Source organism: Ixodes scapularis, unplaced genomic scaffold (genome assembly GCF_016920785.2).
Source record: "Ixodes scapularis isolate PalLabHiFi unplaced genomic scaffold, ASM1692078v2 PGA_scaffold13__105_contigs__length_92229423, whole genome shotgun sequence".
Lineage (NCBI taxonomy): Eukaryota > Metazoa > Arthropoda > Arachnida > Ixodida > Ixodidae > Ixodes > Ixodes scapularis.
In genome coordinates this window covers 70,900,491-70,922,102 of record NW_024609839.1, presented here as the reverse complement: position 1 = coordinate 70,922,102, position 21,612 = coordinate 70,900,491, and the positions used below count along the sequence as shown (strand labels likewise).

Genomic DNA, 21,612 nt, shown 5'->3' with positions numbered 1-21,612 from the left:
ATGGCACTGTCCCTTGATTTTTCTCCTTAAAAAATATGGAGACAAGAGCCCAACTTGCTCCACTCGGGTGATGAGCGGGGAGTAAAAATAGATAGTGAAACTAGGGATAGCTTTTGAACCAGACAGAAAATTTCTTTTATGTCTTGTTTCGAAATGAGAAAGTGACGCGCTACAGTGTCCCGCACACTCTATTCACTTAAAGAATGAATTCACTCTTTATGAACAAAATTCACGAGTCTACTTCCCCGCAGTGCTCACATGCAGCCAATTATTGTGTTTTACCAAATCAGAAAAGCAAACATATCAAGCTCAAGAAAGCTACTTTTTGGGACAGTGCAGTCTGTTCCAAACGTTCCAAACCTGATGACTGGTCTTCTGCGTGCTCTACGAGAACGTAGACGCACAAGCTTTTTTTCATAAATAGCGCATTCATTATTTGGCTAAATACAGTACTAGAGAGGGTGAAGAGCAGATCGAATTGAATAGTGTAGTATTTCAATTTTTTCATTCAAGTATTTCTCGCCACACTAACCAGATGGTGCCACCGTTACACCGTTGCCCGTGTTATCAGGGTTGCGTCCCCGTGGCGCTCAACCCCCACGTTGTTGACCGTTAAATAAACAGTTACGATTCAACCACCGTCTTCGCCGGTCGTCTCTCTCTCTCCGTCCGGGGCTCCCGCGCCCGGCCTGCCGTTCATCTCTTCGGCATGCAAGACCCCTCGTTTTCCGCAGGCCCACGCAGGCCCTGCTCTTCTTTATTTTCACGGGTGTCCGCATTTCCTTTAATACAACATTTTGGCGACGAGGAATTACTACACATGCCCTATAGGTCGATTGTGTTAAAGTAGTTTGTCAGCAAGAATAAAACTACTGTGTGATCACCTAACGTTCTCCAGTATTCGCCACCATTTTCGAAAATCCCCGATTGCTGATTACGGAATGAAAGGGCACCGTGCAAGATTTGTTAAAAAGTACTTGGTCTTTACCTCGAAAGTACATTGTATTTATAGTACTTTACTTCAAGTACATTGCATCCAGTGTACTTACTGTTTTACTTGAAGTACACAACCTCTTACTTACTTTGTACATCAAGTACTTTTTAGGTGTACTTTTCACAACACTGCCGATACCGCAGTACATCACAATTCCTCCAGGCACTTAATTTAGTAAATCAGAAAGATGTAAAACCAGTGTGAATTGTGGTATACCTAAAGAAACGGCCATGCCAGCAGGCAGCGGCAGCGCGAGCCCTGTATATGACGCAGCTTGCGACCTGCACGTATTAACCATTAAAGATTGAGCCTTCCATTAGGGACAACCCGTGTCGGCTCTCTTGTTCACGATTTAAACAGAAGCACATGACAAGCCCTTGCAAACATGAAAGCATTTTCACCTTTATTGAACATACACACTGGAAGTCTGTTCCAAGTACAAGAAAGCCAAATGAGGTCTCGATAAGCTCACTCCTTTCACGTAGCACCCTTTAATAGTCCACATTCAACCGACTGATGCCAAGAGTTTCCAGAGTGCATGCACACACACATGCATGCACGCACGCACACACACACAAACACACACAGACACACACACACACAGAGAGAGTCTGCATAGGTCAGTTTTTAAGCATGTCATGACAGTTCCATTCATTTCAGTGGAACACAGCCAGTCACTACAAGCGACTGATCACCCTGCAAGTTTGAATCACCACAAGAATCATGAACACAAAATGTGCAATGCACGTAAAATTAACAAAAAAAAGAAAGCAGCAGCCTTTTTTATATGTAGATGATTCTCTCGGAAGATACTATATCCGGCATGGATTTCACACACATTTTTCAGTTGCAAAACGACTTAAGCCTGAAAAGAATGTTTTCACACAAAGGCAGTCCTTAAAAATCGAGTGGAAGTAGCACGTTTTAATTACTGATAAATATGTAAAATTTTTGTTGCTAACAAACACATAAATGCGATGTACACATGACGGAGAAACAACGGTACCTAGGTAACCTAAGGCCCAAACATTAAGCTTTCTTGACTTGCCACGAAATGCCGATGCACTGCCCGATGTGGGACAAGTAGGGAGCACTGATTGGACGACTGTCTATAGTTGGCGAGAGGTTAAGAATGCAACAGAGCTCTTTCTCTAGCGGAAGCTTTCTACCTTCAATACAATGCTTGGGTGTCTCATGGGCAAGCACAGCCAAAGCACAACAGAAGGCAGCGGCGCTTCTGCTGTGTTCTTAACTTGTCACTGACTAAGTGATGACACAGCGCTAACGGCGGCCAATTGATGATCTGCGCTTGTGTTACGACATTGAACAAATCGCTGTGACAATCATTGGTGAGTAAGAAAGAGTGAATGGGCCCTAAGTAGTATGGTGGTTAGTTGGGCTTGTTGCGAATGCATGGCTAGATATAAAAACTGCACTTAAAGGGAAGCTGAAGAGATCTTTGAATTCAAACGAATAGTAAAAGCTGTAATGAAGACACCTTAAAAAATGGGCCTTAAGTTGTTTTTTTTTTTCAATCTTATTAATGGGAGCGTCTTAACAGCCAACTAAAATTGCGACAATTAAAAATTAGCAAAAGTGATGTCCTCGCGGAATCAGAAGGACCCTTGCTCGCCACTAAGCTGGCTCGGGAACGCCGAAAATGACGTCACGACGCCATGGACAGATAGCAGGCGGCAGGGGGGTTTGCCGCACGCTCGGCGGCAACCACTGCACATATTTTTCGAAATAAATGCGGTTTATGTTTACATCTGCCCAAGATAAGTGCGATAACTGAATTCATAGGACAAAAAGATATAGAAATCTGCTCCTAACTCAGAGTTCTTGGAAAGTGCTTCAGCTTTCCTCTAAAGATGAAGACCAAGTAGACAAATTCATTCATCTGCTTAACCTTTTGTCCCTTCCTGTGTCTAGTTGATGTTTACAAAAAACGATTTGACCCGTGACAATATTGAAATTAATTTTTGTGAGAATTATGCCACCATATCTTTAATGAACCGCTTTGGAAGAAAACAGTTTTTTCAGGCCCCTGTTCAAATGGACAGAGACAAGTGCCATTCTGAACTTCATTGCATTAAGATCAATACCCTTCTTACCCTTGGTCACACTGATTCAGTTTCAACGACTATGATCTGAATTTATAAAGGAAACAATCCTTTGATGGATTAAATGAATGTTCAGACATGTTTTCCCATCCAAGCCAGACAAACAATGCGTGAAGTCGGTACCTTGCAATTCTGTTAAATATGGCATCATGATGTAGTGCTGCACACGAAATGCACATTTTTGGTATTGGTGCCACATTCCTTTTCTGTAATGCCTTTTTTCCTAATTCATACAGTCACCTACTTCGAAACTGGCTAATTTCAAATTTTCAAGCCCTTCATTCAATGCGCATGAGCAACTCAGAAAGTGCAGGTGCGACAATAATATGAATGACGTTCTCGTATTGGAAACGACCGAAGTCTGGGCCAAAACAAATAGCAGTTAACTACGCGTGAATCCTTCCATCCGCTGAAGCAGACACGGGAGATTCGTACACGACGTACATGCGCATGGGATACCAAAATAGTCTCTGACGTTTCAACAAACTCCTGCTAAACGCTGCACGCCAAACAGTCACAACTGTCTTCCGGAAAGGGAAACGAGTGTATTGTTTCAAATTTAGTTTGTAACAAATGACGTCAACGAAACTTATAAAAAAAATAAAGGCAGGTACTGACGACATGCACAAAAGCGGATGATCCTCGTGAAGTAGGTGGTAGCTGCGCAAACTAGAATGCCGCGTCGAAGGCGATAAACAAAAATATTCGAGCTAGGAAGCAAGCAAATTTAAGAATTTCTACACGTAAACGCGACCTCCTACGATGGCCGCAACAAAACAGTGCGAGAGCACTCACTATAATGCCGAGCTGCCCATTTTCGCCCTGCTTTCAGACTCGCATACAAAAGCCAACCAACCAGCGAGCCACTTGGCCATACTCGTTCCCGCATTGTCGGAACCGCACATAAATTTGCTCGTTACTGGATAAACGTAGTTCGTAAAATTGCACCTGAAGGTTAGCCCTTCGGGTACAAGCTTTACACGCAATAAAAAGAAGGGGGCGCTTGACCAATAAGTGTCGTTTACCTGAGCTTCTCATGGTCGGCGCCCGGAAACAAGATACACGCGCGCCACGGTACGAAAGGTCCGTGACGATGGCACTTTCTTCGGCAAAGAGCAGTTCCGTCTACGCTGAGAGCCAGCCCCGCGCTTGGTTATACAAAAAGGTCCGAAGATCTGCACTTCCTCCCCGTGACGAGGAGCGATTCCTGACGCTAAATGGTGGCAGGGCATGTAGCTGCATTCAGGGACGAATGCTGTGAACCGTGTGGCTATCGGCAGTCCGTGACAATGCGGTTCAACCGGGTGACTGTACTCACCAGCCACCCATTCATTTGTGTTTTGGGAAGAAATTTGCAAGTGTGTCCGACACCTGTGTCTTCACAATCCGACAAGTTTGATGATATGATTAAAACGTTGAAACAAAAGAGCGAACAATGTAGAAATGCAAATGGAAAAGTTACGAACATTGTCCCACCTTGAAGATGTCAACTAAAATTCCAAAATAAGTTACTTTCGGGACTTTGCTCTTCTGTGGCGGCGTGACAAGTAAATAAGAGAAGTTCCAAGCACGAAATATGTTCCACACTACGTAACTAGTAAAATCATTTCTAAAACCTGCGTAAAAACGGCTGACATGTCAGAAAAAGAAAAAGAATAAATCTGCAATAAGCTGCCATCACTTCACTCTGTCCCTACAGCCTTGCCCTATTATGACGCAGCACTCAACTTAAGCCTAAAGTGTTCAGAAAAGTCGTTTGAATAAAGAAAGGCACACATCACACAACCGTAGATCACGGCGGCGGCGCAGCGATGGCGCCGGGAAGTCTCCGATTCCTCCAGTTCACCGCACTTGGCAACAAAGTTGAACCGTCCCACCAACGTTCAGTGGCACCGAAGCAACGTCAGAGCGATGCCAAACCAACAAAATTACAGTGAGAGCGTGGGCAAGCTGGAGCGTATTTACCATTTTGTCGAATGACCCAAGACTGGGGCAAGAAACCTGGGAAACGTCGAACTCCGATTTCTGGCCCCAGTATTGGGGAATTCAACAAAATGCCAAAACAACGTTGCACAACCATGTGTAAGCGTCCCACCAACGCGATGTCCGAGGGACGCCGCAGCAATGTCTTTCTAACGTTGCGCAACGACATTGGAAACGTCCACCAATTTCGAGAAGCACTGGACCCATGTCGTTCCAACGTACGTTGCAACGTCCCACGATGCCGGGTGGCACCAATGTGGCGTGTCGATGCCCAATCCATGTCGTTCCAACGTTGCAACGTCCCACAACGCTGATACTGAGCGGCACCAATGGGGCGTGTGCCAAATCGATGTCGTTTCGACGTTGCTCGAGCCGTCCAACACGTAAGCCGTCACACCACCGTCGTCGTAGTGGAGGGAGGCGGTTTCTGCACCACGGTGTTGTCCGTGTCGTCATCGTCCTCATCGCTGTCCTCTATGTCGCACACATTGTTGACGGACAGGTCGGAACAGGACAGGTGGGAGGAGGACGGGGCGCCCTCTACCAGGAACCCGCGGCCTCCCTGGGAGGGGAAGCCGTAGGACACAACTCCGTCCTCCGAGAGGTCGTCTGCGGGTGACTGGTCATTGCTCAGGCAGTGCGAGGGCAGGTACTGGTTCGGGTGGCGCTCGTAACGGTGCGGGGAGGCACCTTGGGCTGGCTCTTCTTCGTCATCCTCGCTGATCTGCAGCAGCTGCTCGTAGCCCTGAAAGAAAGGCACCGCATTTTGAGTCCTAGAAAAAGGGTCCGGTCGTTCGCACCATACTTTACAGGTTAATTGTACCGTAAAATATGTAAAAGGTCCACATCAATATAAGCCCTCCCCCCCTTCTGCTGGCATTCAGTTAATTGAACAATGTTTCATTGACGGATCGTTTTGCCGATGCTTCGTCGACGGTTTCATCTACACAAGTTAAACTCATTTTCGGAATACCCAAACTCTACTTTTTTCCGACGTGCAGAATAGCTATTGAGAAAAGGCGAAATAAAGGTGATGCCAAAAACAATCTTAGAATTTTCCGGCACTCCCAGTCGGGAGGGCATTGCATAACTTGCAAGTCGCACAGGCAGTGTAGAAAACACAGTTTTTTTTTTTTCCACTTCGCTGAAGTGAGCTTTTTTAGCATTCATTTCACACCATCAAACTTCTTGTAACCCGTTTGGCACAAACTCTGCTGCCCCCATATTGAACCATAACACAACATCTGACGTCGTGTCTCCAGTGTTGCCATTAGAGCCTTTCAGCCTCTCGGACAAAATCTGAAACTTTAATAATTAGTGGCGAATCCCACTGGTCGTTTTGGTGCACGCCGGTACAGACTTTTCTGCCTATTTCACTTGGCGGTCGGGAGCGCAATGGACGTGTTCAACTCGTCGTTTCAGATAAATTCCCACTCCAGATCCCGATCCAGATACCGAGAAAAGTCGCACCGTCGGTTTTGGCGGATTCGACCGGAAGCCAGCCTGGCCAACTCTCAGCATGCAAACATGAGCTCCTTCCTCCCAAAGCTCGGAAGAATTCGTAATAGCCGCTCGCGGAGTGCCGCCCACTTTTCTGCTGCTGCTGCTGCTGCTGCTGCTTGATGACAGTTCGTCGCTGAATTGCTCAAACAGCTCCTTTAGCAGCAGCGGCTTGAGTATCAGCGACAACGAGGATTGCTTGTATGTCCCCCAAGAATTCGACTACATTTCCAGACCTCCGCAGAGGAGGCCGAAAATCGAGACGTGTTTGGATACTGTTCACAAGTATTTGCAACTTTCAATGATGGTGGTACCGCAGTGTGGGAATCACACTCCCTAGCTCCCGGATGATGGACTTCAACATAGAGATGCCTGCTTACACCTTCCTGACGCAAAGATAGGACGTAATGCTTTCATATCACTTGGATTTCACAAAATTATCATTACTTCCGCATCACGGACAGAACTTCATTCAGCTGTTCTAGGACAATCATTTAGATGACAGCCGTTTTGATAGCAATGGGAGCGGCCCCTATAGGCCGTGAAAGTTGTGATAAAGAATCAAGTGGGCTATGCTGATGCACGTATCGCGTATGGACACGGATCTTTCACATCATCATTAAGTTTGTTCGTGTGATGAACACGTGTTGTTAGCGCCGCCATTGCGAAAACATGTGCTTTGAGATCTGGGACTGGGGGAGGGAATTCTTGGGAAGGTGAATGACCGGAAGGCATCCTCCAATCTCGGAGGAGTGGTCATATTGCACTGGGGATTGGGAGGCGGACCGACTCCGTGTGCATCACAAGCTCCATCTCAAATCTGGTCTACTAACCTCGGCGCGCTCTAAAACGACCAGTGAAATTCGCCATTAGCAAAAAAATGATTGATTTATCTTGATCCCATTGATAAAGCGAGCACACTCATAATGTGTTTTTGTGGCATTCTTCAGGGTTTGTGGCGGATGTTGCGGTTTGTTTTTAGTTTTCTTTGGCAATAGCATATTATTTTATTCCAAACTCGAACCTTTTTATCTTATGCGATGGTGGGCACGTCTTGGATTTTTTTCTTTGTGTAAACCGTTCAGATGCCAACGCTGAATGTCGGTCCAGCGTTTTTGTCCCAACGTTTCGGAGGGACAAAGTCGGCCGGTTTTGTGTCTACCCACCGACTAGCAAAGTGGTAGAACGTAGAACTCACAGTCCCGGGGTCGTAGGATTGATTCCCGTTGCCATAGCAAGTCAGGCATTTACAATGGCATGCTTGCTAATTTACCGCTCTTTTAAAGCAACATAGCTTTAAAGAGCTCGTGTCGCAGAAAAGCCGGCGTCGGCGGGACTAGAAAATCCTGAATTGGCCGATAGGGTCATGATGTCACAGCCACATGACCTTGCGTAGGAATTTCAAACAACCCACAACGCTCATGTCAAGCGTGATGTCACATGTGGAATGAAAGTGATTAAAACATGACATGTAATGCGAATTAAAGGTTACCGTATATGTCTCGAATGATTTCGTTTTATAAAGTAATTCATTTGCCTTAAAGAAATGTTTTTAAGAATTAGGCAGAGGCAGGATTCGAACCCACAACCCTTTGGTAGCAAGCCAGACACGCTATTGACTAAGCCACGCAGACACGCTGCACGGCTTGGGAATGAGGGGGGCTTTATATGTTTAGCTATCGCATTCCGAACTTATAGGCAAAGCTTAAGTGTCCTCCTGTAATTTTTTAACAATAACGTGTAGACGCCGATTGACCAGTAGATCAGCGCCTTATCGCAGCATGAAACAGCAGGTAAGCGAGACTACGCACATGTGGCAGAAGGTACACATCTAGCCTTGCTGTAATTAGACATGAGGAAGATACACAGAAAGGGGGGACGGACAACGGACAAACAGCAAGCCTTGCTGGCTTGCTGTTTTACGCTGCGGTAAGGCTCTGACCCAACGGCCGGTCGGCATTCGTGCAATATTGTTAAAAAATCTGGAGGCTGTACATGTTGCACATTTCGTAACTGTTTCATTAGCATTCCCTTGCACCTTCCTCAGAGATCCCAGCACTTTGAGACATTCTGTCTTGAAAAGTTATTTTGACTTGCAATTTGAGTTATTAGTTCAGACGCGTGTATTAATGTGTCTGACCAATTCCAAGGTAACTCAGTGCCTATCGAAATTCTGCCGAGTTCCCCTTCGACGAGGGGCGTGTCACTCCTCCTTGGCCGGGGTCCCCACCTGAAAGGGGGCGTGGCCGTCCAGGGACTCGTTGTTCTCCGAGTCGCCCACGTAGTCCGACTCGTCCTTGAGTCCGGGCAGCAGGTCCATCTGGCTGTTGCGGCTGTTGGAGTCCCCGCTGCGCAGGCTGCACGAGTCCTGCACCTCGTTGCCCGGGACCTCGCTGATGTTGGCCAGGGGCTTCTGTTCCGTCGTCAGGTCCGAGTAGTCCCAGCTGTAGCCTGGGGCGGGGAGGGCAGCGTTGGCAAAGGTCGGCTCGCTCTCTACGTTCCGAGCACGTGCGGGGGAGCAAGGGCTGAGAGTAAGTCTGTGAACGTCTGAGTGAGAGAGCAAATCTGCGAAAGATTGAATGACAGAGAGTGAGTGAATCTGTGAATGAATGAATGACAGAGTGAGTGAATTTGTGAATATGCGCATGAGAGGGCAAATATGTGAATGAATGAATACCAAATACTGAGTGAATCTCTGAGAGAGTAAATCTGAGGGAGCGGGGGAGTAAATCTGAATGCATTGATGTGTGTGTGAGGAAATAAATCTGCGAATGAATAAATGTGTGAGTAAGTGAAAGAGTAAACCAGTGAATTAATGAATGTGTGAGCAGTGAAACTGTGAATGTGTGCATAAGAGAGTGAGTGAATCAATGAATGATTGAGAGAGTGAGTGAAGCTGTGAATATGTGCATGAATGAATACCAAATACTGAGTGAATCTCTGAGAGAGTAAATCTGAATGACTTAATGTTGTGTGTGAAGGAAAAAAGAAATCTGTGATTGAAGGATTGTGTGAGTGAGTGGGTGAAAGAGTAAGCCTGTAAATTAATGAATGTGTGAGAGGTGAATCTGTGGTTGTGTGCATGAGAGCAAATCAACAAATGAATTAATGCCAGAAAGTGAGTGAATCTGTGCATGAATGAATGAATGTGGGAGTAAATTGTGAATGAATAAATGACAGAGAGTGAATCTCTGAATTATGCATGAGGGGGCAAATCTGCAAATGAATGAATGTTAAATAGTGAGTGAATCAGTGAGGGAGTAAATTTGAATGAGTTAACGTGTGCAGGAGGGAATAAATCTGTGAGTGAGTGTGAGACTGGAGGGAGTAAACCCATGAATTCATATACGAGAGTAAATCTGAATGAATGAATGTGAGTCTGTAAGGGAATAAATCTGGGAATGAATATGTGTGTGAAGCACTGAGTAAATTAGTGAATGAATTAATCTATGTATGTGTGAGTGAAGGAGTAAACCAGTGAATGAATATGTGAGTGAGGGAGTAAATCTGTGAATGAATAAATATGCGAGCAAGTCTGAATGAATGCATGTGTAAGAGAATAAATATGTGAACGAATATGTGTGTGAAATAGTGTGTAAATTTGTGAATGAATGAATGTGTGAGGGAGTGAAAGAATAAACCTATGAATGAACATGCGTGTGTGAAGAAATCAATATTTGAATGAATGAATAGGTGAGTATAAATATATCCGAATGAATATCTGTGAATGAGTGACTAAATCTGTGAATGAATTAATGCGTGAATGAAGGAATGATTCAGCAAATCTGAGTGAGTAAATCTGAGAGAACAAGTGAATAATGTGAATGCATGAGTGAATGAAGTTGTGAATTAATGAATGAATAAATAGATGAGTGAGCGAATGTACAAGTTAGTGAAGGTGAGCACATGCGCAAGTGAGACTGCGAGCATGTCTCCCTTGTCCTAACCTTTTGATGCTTCTTTAACAATCAATCTATATCAAGTAATTCAACTTTGTGCTCTTTTATCGGAAAGGCTACTGGGTGTTTAAATGTCTGCTCCCAGTGTTCCTCTGTTCGATCAGGTTCATCTCATTCGGATCTAAAACAAAGCCACAGTGTTGGTTGAAGTTAAACTGAGTGGTCCTTACAGCAAGATAAGGGTGGAATGATCACTAATGAAATAAAAGAAAAAGTCCCAAACGCAGGTTAAAAAATCTGGGAAAAGGGTAAAGAACTCGGGAAAGCGTAAAATAATTGCCAGGCTTTTATCTTTTTACTTTTAAAATTAAGTGATAGAACTTAAAACCCAGATAAACTTTCATTACTTTTAGTTGGAAGACACCACAGGTCAATTTAGCAAGAATAATGTAAAGTGCAGGCAGTAAAATATTGCAAATAAATAAATGCAGACACATACACAAAAATGGAAAGAGGTTGAAAAAAAGAAAAGCACTATGACACCTCATCAGTCAGGTCGCATTTGACAATAAAAACAGTAGGAGCACCTTTGAGAAAAGTTTCCATGTGTCATACTTTTGCATTTTTATCTTGGTTGTCTTATGTAAATTCCTTCACAAATTACAGAACTAAAACTACTTCACAGCTTCTCCAGTGCGTGACAACATTGACATGATATGTCGTCAGAACTGCACATCAGTAGTTCCTAAACAAAGATAATGAACATGCAAAACTAAAAATGCCCACCAGTTGTTAGCACTTAACGAACTTAGTGGACACAGGTAAACAAACAAACAAACACACACACATTCTCAAGCTCAACAAAAAAAAACTCCTGCAATCCAGACCAACTAGGGAGTACCAAGCAAACACACGGTTTTGTCATAAATGGCTTGGAAAAACCATAAAGTAATTTCATAATTTCGTACTCCCATGGGAGTCTACAACAAAACAATTATACAGAGAATCTTTTTTAGGCGTTACAGGTTTGTTTTAAGATCACAAAAGCTACATTAATAGCAGCCTGTGCAGGCGAGTTATACGGCGAGGGGGACATACTATAGGGGTCTAATCGTCACAGTAAGTCGGATGATCAACTAAAACTTGTTAATTTCAACCCTTTAATTAGTAAAACTAACCATGGTTTCAATTAAAAACTTGCTGAGCATCTTGGAAAGCCACCAAAGAAGTAAAATGTGGGAATTGCAGTGGTGCGGCAAAGTTACCACACGTGCAACAGGTGTAATGCTGGCAGTCTGACACCATGGACGTTCTTTTCATTCGCATTTTCGGATTGCCAACGTGCCTGTTTGACGAGGGGTAATTTTGGCGCACCCCTGCACTTACCACAAGCTTCGGATATCTCTAGAATTGACTGATCTAGCGGTTTTCGGTGACGCTAAGGTAAGGTAACTAACACATTGAAGTTGCTTATCCAGCTTATTGTGACAATTAGCCCCCTACATCATGTCCCCCTGGCCGAATAACTCACCTACACAGACCGCATTAGTGTACCTTTCACGAATCTTATTTTTTAATACATCTGTTCGAACTAAAATCGAACACCCCGTATCTGCAGGCAATGCACGTAGGCAGGCAGGGAACAAATTGCAGTGTGTCACAAAGTTTGCATGCATGCTGCCTATGGCAGCCACATATTACGACTACAAGTGTCAGTTTATCCCTGGTCCCAGAAACTTCAGGGTGAATCAGCCTCACTCAACCAAGGAGTAACTTTCTTGGCTGTTTTCACGAGATTAGGATGCAGTTTCCCACCAAATTAAAATGTCGACGTGGAGTAGTGGAGTAGAGTAAGACTTCCCACAGATTAGCATCAGACGGCTAAATTAATCTTGAACTTGCAAAGGCAAAATTTTCTCGATTCGTAGTTTGACTAGCTGTGCGTACCACACACATGCCAGCCACGGGGAATGAATAACGATGGCCTCTTTATGAAGTGAAATACCGCTCAGAGAAACTCAGCTAAGAGCAACTCCCAAATAACAGGAATGAGTGCATTTACAGTACAAGTGAGGTGAACACTGATATAGTAAATATATAGAAAAAGTGTAAATACACTTGTAATGCTAGAACTAATGTAGTGAAGCTACCAATATAGCAAACATTGTTCCCAAAAAAGTCCGACAGGTTCTGGTGAGTGAACCAGCTTTACTTACCTGAACCTGTTTAGAGACAGTTTCTGTTCAAGGTAAGAAATTTTCAGAGTTTGTGCGGATTGCTCGTTTCTAACCTAAGTTATTGTAAAACCTCGTACGTATAGGGTACCTTCAATTCTCACACGCACTCTAATATCTTCCAGAAAAATTGGTGTCTGCACTTAGCAGTTTCAAACTTTCACCAATGGTGTTCATTATATTTCCCTCAGGAGTTTCAAGGTGTAGCTTCCTGCGAGAAATGCAACCAACAAACCTGCCAGACATCGAAACAGGCGACGAAGTCGACGAGGGTTGCACCTATGGTGCTGTCTCCAGATAGGCGTAGCGAGCAGACGACTGTCTGCTTTTGACTCAGTGCGTCATCTGCTCGCTGCTCCTGCCAGAAAATGGTGCCACAAGCACTATGCCCTCTCAGCCGGTTGTCTGTGTCGACGTCTGCTGTTGGCTCTGGCAATTTTTCGGCCTCACGTTTCACGCGAAGGGATCCTACACCTTGAAATTTCACGAGGCAAAGTGCACTGCTAAAATGCGCCATTGGTGAAAATTTGAGATCGCTACACGCAGGTGCCGACTTTTCCGGCAGATTTTAGAGCGGTCCCGAGTACCGAAGACCCTATACCGACAGCAGACTGTTCTTTACAAGAGGGCCACAGCAGAGCTCTGGGTTAGTCTACCACACCAAACACATGACTCGTTCCTGTGAGCAAACAGACCAGGCATCACGGGCGTTAGTGGGCGAGCCTCTAGCAGACAGATCCGAGGAACCAATCGCGATCGCACACGCAGGCACTGGTCGATCCTTACCCCACGGCTTCCGTCGTCTGGGAATCGGGGGCGGAACGTACCACGTCTCACCCGGTAAAAAGAAATCAACTGCAAGTGCAATGAGACGTGTGAGCTCCCGCTTTCCTTCAGTCTTGTAGTCACTGGCTCCTTTTGCTTTGATTAGGACCGCGGCTGTTGTACTATGCTCCACGGATCCCCAGGGGTTTGTGGCACCGTTAGTGGGGGTCTGCACTGACTAGAAGATCGCTCTACAGGGGCAGGTAAGGCACTGAAGAGGGTTAAATTGTGGGACCAAACACATTTGCAGCTATTGTACAGTTCTAAGGAGTCCCTAATAGCGAGCACACTGTTCAAGTGCTCGGATATGCATTGCCATGCTCACTTTCTTCTGCAAAGCCATTTTGGGCCCATTTGCAGAATGTCAGAGACGATAAACGTGATTGGTGTTCGGCTGGATTGACGCGTTCCAGTTTTTCCAATTTACGGCGACGTCAGTTCCTCCATTCGTCGTATAAGTCTATTCAATACAGGCCTGTGAGCGATCCCTAAGAGTGTTAAGGGGCCCTGACGACAAAAAGCTTGGGAGTGGTGGCTTAAAAGTCCTTTGACAAAGCATTTATGCGTGCCCGGAGCATTACAGAAACAAAACCCGTAAGAAGCCAAAAGTCGAGAATTAATAATTGCGAATAAAAGTAAATATATTTCACCTACAACACACGATTGCTGTTGGTCTTTTGATTATTAACCCTTTCACTGCCAAGTTTTTTTCTTACTCCCTCCCTCCCTCCCTCCCTCCCTCCCTCCCTCCCTCCCTCCTCCTCCTCCTCCTCCTCCTCCTCCTCCTCCTCCGCCTCCTCCTCCTCCTCCTCCTCCTCCTCCTCCTCCTCCTCCTCCTCCTTTTGCCGTTCTTTTTTTTTCACATGTCGGTTCGGCGGACGTTTTAGGCTTGTAACTCAAGAATAGTGCTCTTCGTTGCATGCACCATCAGCGTTATAGAGCCAGAAATACGTAGAATTCATGTGCAGTCATGCCTTTCCACCGGTGTATGTGGCATTGATAAACGTGATTGGTGATGTAAACGCAGATAGTACCTGGCACCAGAAAAGATCCATCTGCTCGACAACTGCATCCATGACATCTGACATAAACGAGCATCTTAGATAAGCTGCTTCATTGTTATGGATTTTATCGCAGTCAGAATATATCGATGGTTCATGAATTGTATTGTCCGTCAAAGGGCGGCCGCGCGGGCCACGCTGACGCGCCACGGTTGTGCCGCCGAGATAAAGCTACGGCGCACACGAAAACAGATGCGCTCCACCTGTTGCCTAAAAACTAACCTACATGCTCCATCTGTTTAGGCAACTTCTCCATAGATGGCGCGACGAGCCCACATTTTTTTGACACGAGTTGCATCAGAAGCGAGCTTAAAACGCAAATTGAGCACACTTGGGAATAGTGTGCGGTGTGCGTGGGGTCAACGAGTCGTCCTGAGGGTGGCAGTGAAAGGGTTAAGAACAACGGTTCGAAATATGTGCCGTCCACCAAAGGGAACAAACGTGGCGCCACATGCGGCCAGAGCATGGTGTAGGATACTCGTTTGGTGAGGACACACAGTACGGCAAACGCTGCATCGCGATAGACTAGAGAAAGTCCTATTGGCTCGCACATAAGTAGCTTATGCCTACGGCGCAACTGAAAAAAATAAATAAACAAAGACAAAAAAGTGATCATGATACTCGGGCACACGCGTTTTTTGCTCGGTGCGTCTGCTATGGCCTCCACGAACAAAGGTTCAAACAGAGTGCTGGATACCTTTCCACTCTCCACTTTGACACAATCATGAAACTGTTCTTCGAGCAATCGAGGCACGAAACTAGGGTCAATGTCAAAACTGTGTCTAAACAACGTGCATAGTGCTGAATTCTACACGACGTGGCACACTTAGAAAACAACTTTAGAAACAGGCTTACCTCCCAAAAGAAAAGCATGAAAAAAAGAGCCCGCGACAGGCCACCACTAGTCGCTCATCGAAAAGGTATCTGGTGGCGCTGCTTGCAACCAAGGCGAGGAGAGGATCAACTTAAACTGGCAGCTGCAATGCACGTGGTGTCCATGCCTATGTATACCTTACACCGAGCACCCCACTCAAAAAGGGCCACTGGTTCTACCGTATCCACCCATCCATGCATTGCTTAGAGCTGCGTGTTTTTGCGCTTCAATCAGTTTAGCTCAAACCGTCCTCTGCTCTCTTTGTTCTCCAGTTGGCATCCGAGTCCAGGCTCTCCGAGTCACGTTGCGGGTGGCACGCCATAGTTTCTCTATTTTTAAAGTTATAGGAGCACGAGCTAGCTCGCGGTTATCGCTTTCGATTCTGCGTCAGCTCAAAGGTCCCAGGAATCAGGTACAGCAACATCAATGGCGAACTGCTTGTGGCGAGAAGAGTAGGACACATGAATTCAGCCCAGGTACGGAGGCGCTCCATGTCACGCACCTTGCCTATTCTACTGCTGCATCCGAGCACAGGTCCCAACGACCATTACTACCCAAGACAACAACCAGAAGGCGATTACAGCTATGCCTTTATGGCTAATGAAAAAGCGGCAGTTGTGAGCATTTCAGGGATCTACCCGCGGCATCAAATATGGCCTTCTTTATTTTAATTTCGTTGGATTCAACTTTAATTCAAACCAATTTAGCACCTACTTGAAATTAGAATTAATTAACTTTCTGCACTATCTTTCTTCAACATCTGAAGGCTGGATCACACACTTGTAGCTGCTCACGACCGAAGAGGTATAACACCAGTTTTAAGCCTCTTGCGACTGCCTGCGCTGCTACGGAGGCGGCCGTAAGCAGTGCGCAAGGGGCCTAAAACCAGTTTTAAGTAGGGATGTCGCGAACCACCCCAAGTTCGATTTCGAAAGGTTTCGATATTTGCGAAGTGAACTGAGGTTCGATTTCGAAAAATTTCGATATTTTCGTACCGACCGAGGTTCGAATTTGAAAAATTCGCAACTTTCGATCACAGTGGAGTTTTGAATTCGAAACGTTCGAAGCTTTCACGGTTTCTAAAATTTCGGATTCGAATATTTCGAATATTTTTTTACTTCAGGTTCGATAAATTCGAAGATTTCGAAATTCTTTGGAGTAAAATTCGGAAACTTCGAACGCTTCGAATTTTTATAGACATGAAGTTCGAACAATTCGAATTTTTCGAATTTCTTTCTGCATGAAGTTCGAAAAGTTCGAAGGTTTCGATTCTCTTTTAACTATAAATTTGAAAAAAAAAAAAAAAAAAAAAAAAAACCTCGAAGATTTTGAATTTTTTCTAGTCCAAGTTTTCAAAGTTCGAAGTCCGGTTTTCAAGTTCCTCCACAGTTTGTTTCAAATAACATTTTCACAACTCACTGGTTTTCACAAAATCAAGTTTAGAAAAGTTAGGGTGTGATATCTAGATTCTGCGAAGTTGGTCACGCAATTAAATGAGGCGACGAGTGTCCCGGATGTGCTGGAATATTTGCCAGTGCAGAGTGACGTGTGACCATGGATCAGTAATTGTGACCGCCAGCCCGGGGTGGGGAAGGGGGGGGGGGGGGGTTCTTTAACCTGCATCACGCAATAGTGATCACACGAACACACTATTTTACGAGACTCATCCAGTTCGAAACGGCCAGGGGCGGGCAGGAGTTTAAGGCTCAGAAAAACCTTGAAGCGACCTGGCAAACTACCTCGCCACCCCTTGCACGCTGGTAGTAATCCGATCGAACGCCGCCCGGGTTACGCTGGCATATAGTAAGTTTAGTTTGTAATTGTCCGGGAGGTTTATTTTCTGGGACGGAGGAATCGCCTCGCAAAAAGCCGACAGAAAACAATACGGGAAAAGAGGGCGTGGTAGAGCTTATTTTAATCTGAAATTATTTAGGCATATGTATAGCTACTGTCGCTCTTCACTGCATAAAAGATCGTGTAGATGGTCATTGTTATAAACTCGTTGTCAGAAGGCACTACTCGTCACATGCTTAGTGGTTCGGAAGTTCAAAGCTATGTCTTTTCGACCTAAATACCTGTGCCAATAGTAAAAAAAAAAAAAAAAAAAAAAAAAGAAAGAATAAATGCGGGGTAAAAAGTTGGAGAAAAAAAAAAACTATCAAGAATTCGCCGGAAGTGATGTATTCTTGCGTATTCAGAGGTTCAGAACTTCGAAACAAGTTTCTTTTACCAAAATGTGTACAGGCTAAAAGAAACACGTCCCAAAATCGTGGAGCGAAAAAAAAAAAGTTTTCTTTTAATGACGTGCTGAGCTTGAACACTATTAGAAATCTTCTCCCATGAGTTAATTTATTCCTTAACGAGAAAAAACAATAAATACATTATTTTGTATTCTGCAGATGGCAATGATATGTACTGTCTGTGGTGTTAATTTAAATGCGATACCTCAAACAACTTAGACAAAAATAAATATCAAGTTTAGGGCATAATTGCATGTAGATACATGTTTGGATATTTCTTCAATACTCACGTTGAATAACAATAATCACATCTTAAGACGGCACTTACCTAGGCTATACATAGATTATTCTTAAAAAAGTATAACATCTCTACCACAAATAGCTTCGGCTACAGCGCGCTTCAAATCTGGCACAAACGATAATCATCAAAAACCCGTCGTCCTTCCTCGCCCCTTCGGAAATTTATTTCTTTAAAACTAAGCATGCCAGAACATTGAAACAAACGCCATTGTCTTTCGTAAGGAACGCAGCACCGCGTGTAAAAGTTCGAGAAAAAAAAAAAAAAACTATGAATGTACCTCACTACTTGAATTCAAATGAAACCGTCCGCTGGTCTTTCGAAGTTCGACGAACGTCGAACTTTTACCCTAAAAGTTCGAAGTTCATTGAAATTCGGACTTTTCAGGATTCGAAAGTTCGAAACTTTTCGATTTCTCTTGATACATAAGTTCGAAAGTTCAAAATTCATCGAATTTTTATGTCAGTCAAGTTCGGAAGTTCGACAAGCATCGAACTTTGAAGCGCAATAAGTTCGAAAGTTCGAAAAAGATAGAATTTTTTAGCATAATAAGTTCGACGGTTCGAAAAGCGTCGAACTTCTTAGCTCCACAAGTTCGAAAATTCGACTTCCGTCGAATTTTACGATGTAGACAATTCGAAAAATCGAAATATTTCGAACCTTTCGAACCGCTTGATTCGATCATCGAACTTCGATTCGAAAAAAGTTCGCGGCATCCCTAGTTTTAAGTCCTTTCGGTCATAAGCAGTGGCAAGTGTGTGGGAATTAGCCTTAAGGCTTAACAGACAAACTGAAAACAAAACAACAACAACTCATGTTGGCAAGAACGACTTGGGGACCAACGAAAGAGAGAGTCCCCACCTGGCAGGTCTTCGGAAGCGAGGCTGGTTGCAGAGCTGACTCCAACGCTGGGAGGACTCTTAGCGGGCAGGGCAGAGAGGTTCCTGTTCTGGGACATGGGTGGAAGCATCGCTTTGGCAGCCTTTAGATCTGGGGCAAGAGAAACACCTCACTTCAGCCGTGCCACAGCAATCGTTGACCTTTCAAATCACGCATATTCATTAATAACAAAACCAGCAGAATCCACAAAACACCCCGAATGCAGCCCCGAGGAGTAAAACTAAAAATCGGTCCTTTTTATGCCAAGCAACGAAGGGCATCTGGCACGTTTCAGCAGAGGATAGAGGATCAATTTCGACCACCTTGGGATCTTTTAGTGTGTAACCAAAGTATCGGCTACAATCTCTGTCTTCTCCAGAATAAGCCTCCGTGAGATTGTGGGCACCAAGGAGGATACAGTCGCGAGGAACGACTTCCCATAGTGCCTGTTTACTCTGACGTCACGGTGCCCTCCGCTCGTGCACTGGTCGCTGTGTGACCTTGCCGGTGTTAATATGCAATGCCCCTTAGGGCTGCACCGCATCATTACATCGATGCAGAAACCACATGGGGTTCTTGAGCTATTAATCGGGAGACACCACATGGCGTTCCTTGAGGAGGAAAAGTTTGAGAACGCTTTGTCTAGTGTTTCACGAGAAGAACAAAATTCATACTTTGTGCTGTTGGTATCCCTTTAGGCTACGGACAAAGTTGGTATACACAGAATCTGGCGGTTTCGTTCGCTTCCCCACTGTCCAGCAGATCTCAGGAATCTTTCCCGTGACATTGAAATCACGTAACATGGTCGTACAATGATAATGATGTAGTCATGCAGAGCCCTCAGTGTAGTAAAGTAACAATCACTTCACGAGTCTTCCCCTTGGCTTGGCGGTAGAGGGCGTCAGGCTCTGAATCCGGGGGCCCCAAATTAAATTTTCGTTGAAGGACGTTTGGAATTACATTCTTTCTTCTCGGTTGTGTGTCCTCCTGTACAACTTTTCCCTCGAGATCCATGTCACACAATTCGGGGCAGTTTTCGGTGCTGTTCAGACAAAGCCCTTAAATAAATTAAGAGTTGAAATAGCTAACCATGACAACCGCGACTTCCCCTCCTGAACGTGAAAAGGGTGGCAAGTGCACTGTGGTAGTTCCACATGCCTTAATCTCGTGCTTAGCATAGGAAAGACATTGGAAACACCACTTTCGCATTCTTTGTAAGCAGCAGGCACCATATCCCCTTTCTCTTCCACCTTGCCACATGTCTGCTGCATCTTGTGAAAACATGCTTAATTTGTTAACAGACATCGAGACCTTCAAATATATTCCAGAGTTGCTGCGCTGTACAGACATTGTATTGCATACTAAAGATTAAGTAGCCTAGCCATTATTTACTTGTTTTCTTTTCCTACCACGTCATTGGCGCTCTTTGTCTAAATTTGGCCCTTGAGCCATTAAAACTCAATCAATCAATTCAGCACAGATCCACAAATATACCACTAAGTGGCTGAGTTGTACAGACCTCATATTGAATGCTAATCATTGAGTAGAGCAGACACTAGTATTTACTCGTTCCCCCTTCCTACCACATCATTGGTGCTCTCCGACTAAACCGCGTGCCACGGCAGATACGCTTGACCGAGGAACCGTGCCCACCATTAGGGATCTTGTCGAGGTAGATGCGTTCCTTGTCCGCATCCCAGGCTGCCTTGTGCAGGGAGGCGGTATCGGATGCGGAGTTGCACGGGGGGCCCTGTGTCCTGGGGCTGAGGTTGGCCCTGAGCTCCTTGTGGGCCCTGAGCTGGTTGGGCTGGAAGCGGGACTCGAGGTCGTCGGCAGCGCTCCCGTAGCTCCGCACGGTGTCGAAGTTGTTCAGCGCCGTGTCCTGCTGCATGCTGGGCGTGTACGAGGCCGGGCGCGGCGGCAGCGGAGGAGTCGCCAGCGCCGTCTGCTGCTGTTCCAGGTTGCTCACCTGGGGAGCCGGGAGAGTGCATAGCGTCGCGGCATCCAGTTTTATGCAAAACGTGTATGGGGCTAGGATTCCATGTCAACATTGGACTAGCTTGATCATCCGTGATGCATAGGTTGCAGTCTGTCATGCTCGGTTACAAAAAGCTCTGGGTGATTTCGGATGCATTGCACGCACAGTACATCCCTGTACTGCCCGCAACTACCGGAATTACTGAAACGAGGACAAATTTATTCAGGACCCGCGACGCCGTGACGTCATGGGGAGCGACGATTTGTCGTTTGGAGCCCTCTCAGCGCGCCAACGGTCGCCTACTACTACCTCACATTCTCTCTCTCTCCCTAGTCATTGCGCCCTCGGTCACATCCTGCTAGCGGCAGCGAGCAAAGGCGTCGATTTGCCGATCATACGATTCAGAATTCGATTCCCACTGCACCGCTCGGAAAATCATACTAAATTATATTTAAGGGTGATCAATCAGGATAAAAATCTTCCATCTACTTTGTATGCATTGCCTGCTATGGGCTACGTAAGCTTTATGTTGCATTGCACAGCGTGTAACGACTGTTTGTTATACAGTATAGACCACTTACAACGTAACCACTTATAGTGCAGGACCGGGTATAATGCGGCTTTTTTAAACCACCGGTTCGCCTCCCATAGAACTCTATGTAATTACATACCGCTTAAAATGCAGGCGCGCGAAGGGAAATATAGTGCGGTTTCTGGAACAGCT

At 45.2% G+C, this 21,612-nt stretch overlaps 1 protein-coding gene across 1 annotated transcript in view; it reads right to left on the bottom strand.

Annotated features, from left to right (window-relative positions):
* Positions 1–1,371: 1,371 nt before the first annotated feature.
* LOC8026349 (fat-like cadherin-related tumor suppressor homolog) overlaps positions 1,372–21,612 on the bottom strand; it is a 267,076-nt gene continuing 246,835 nt past the window's right edge. Inside the window, exons 39-42 of the mRNA XM_042289669.1 lie at positions 20,564–20,879; positions 18,893–19,021; positions 8,831–9,051; positions 1,372–5,845 (exon numbers count right to left, since the gene is read on the bottom strand). Of these exons, the coding sequence (XP_042145603.1) occupies positions 5,492–5,845; positions 8,831–9,051; positions 18,893–19,021; positions 20,564–20,879 (1,020 nt within the window). The 3' untranslated portion in view covers positions 1,372–5,491. The remainder of the gene's footprint in view (positions 5,846–8,830; positions 9,052–18,892; positions 19,022–20,563; positions 20,880–21,612) is intronic.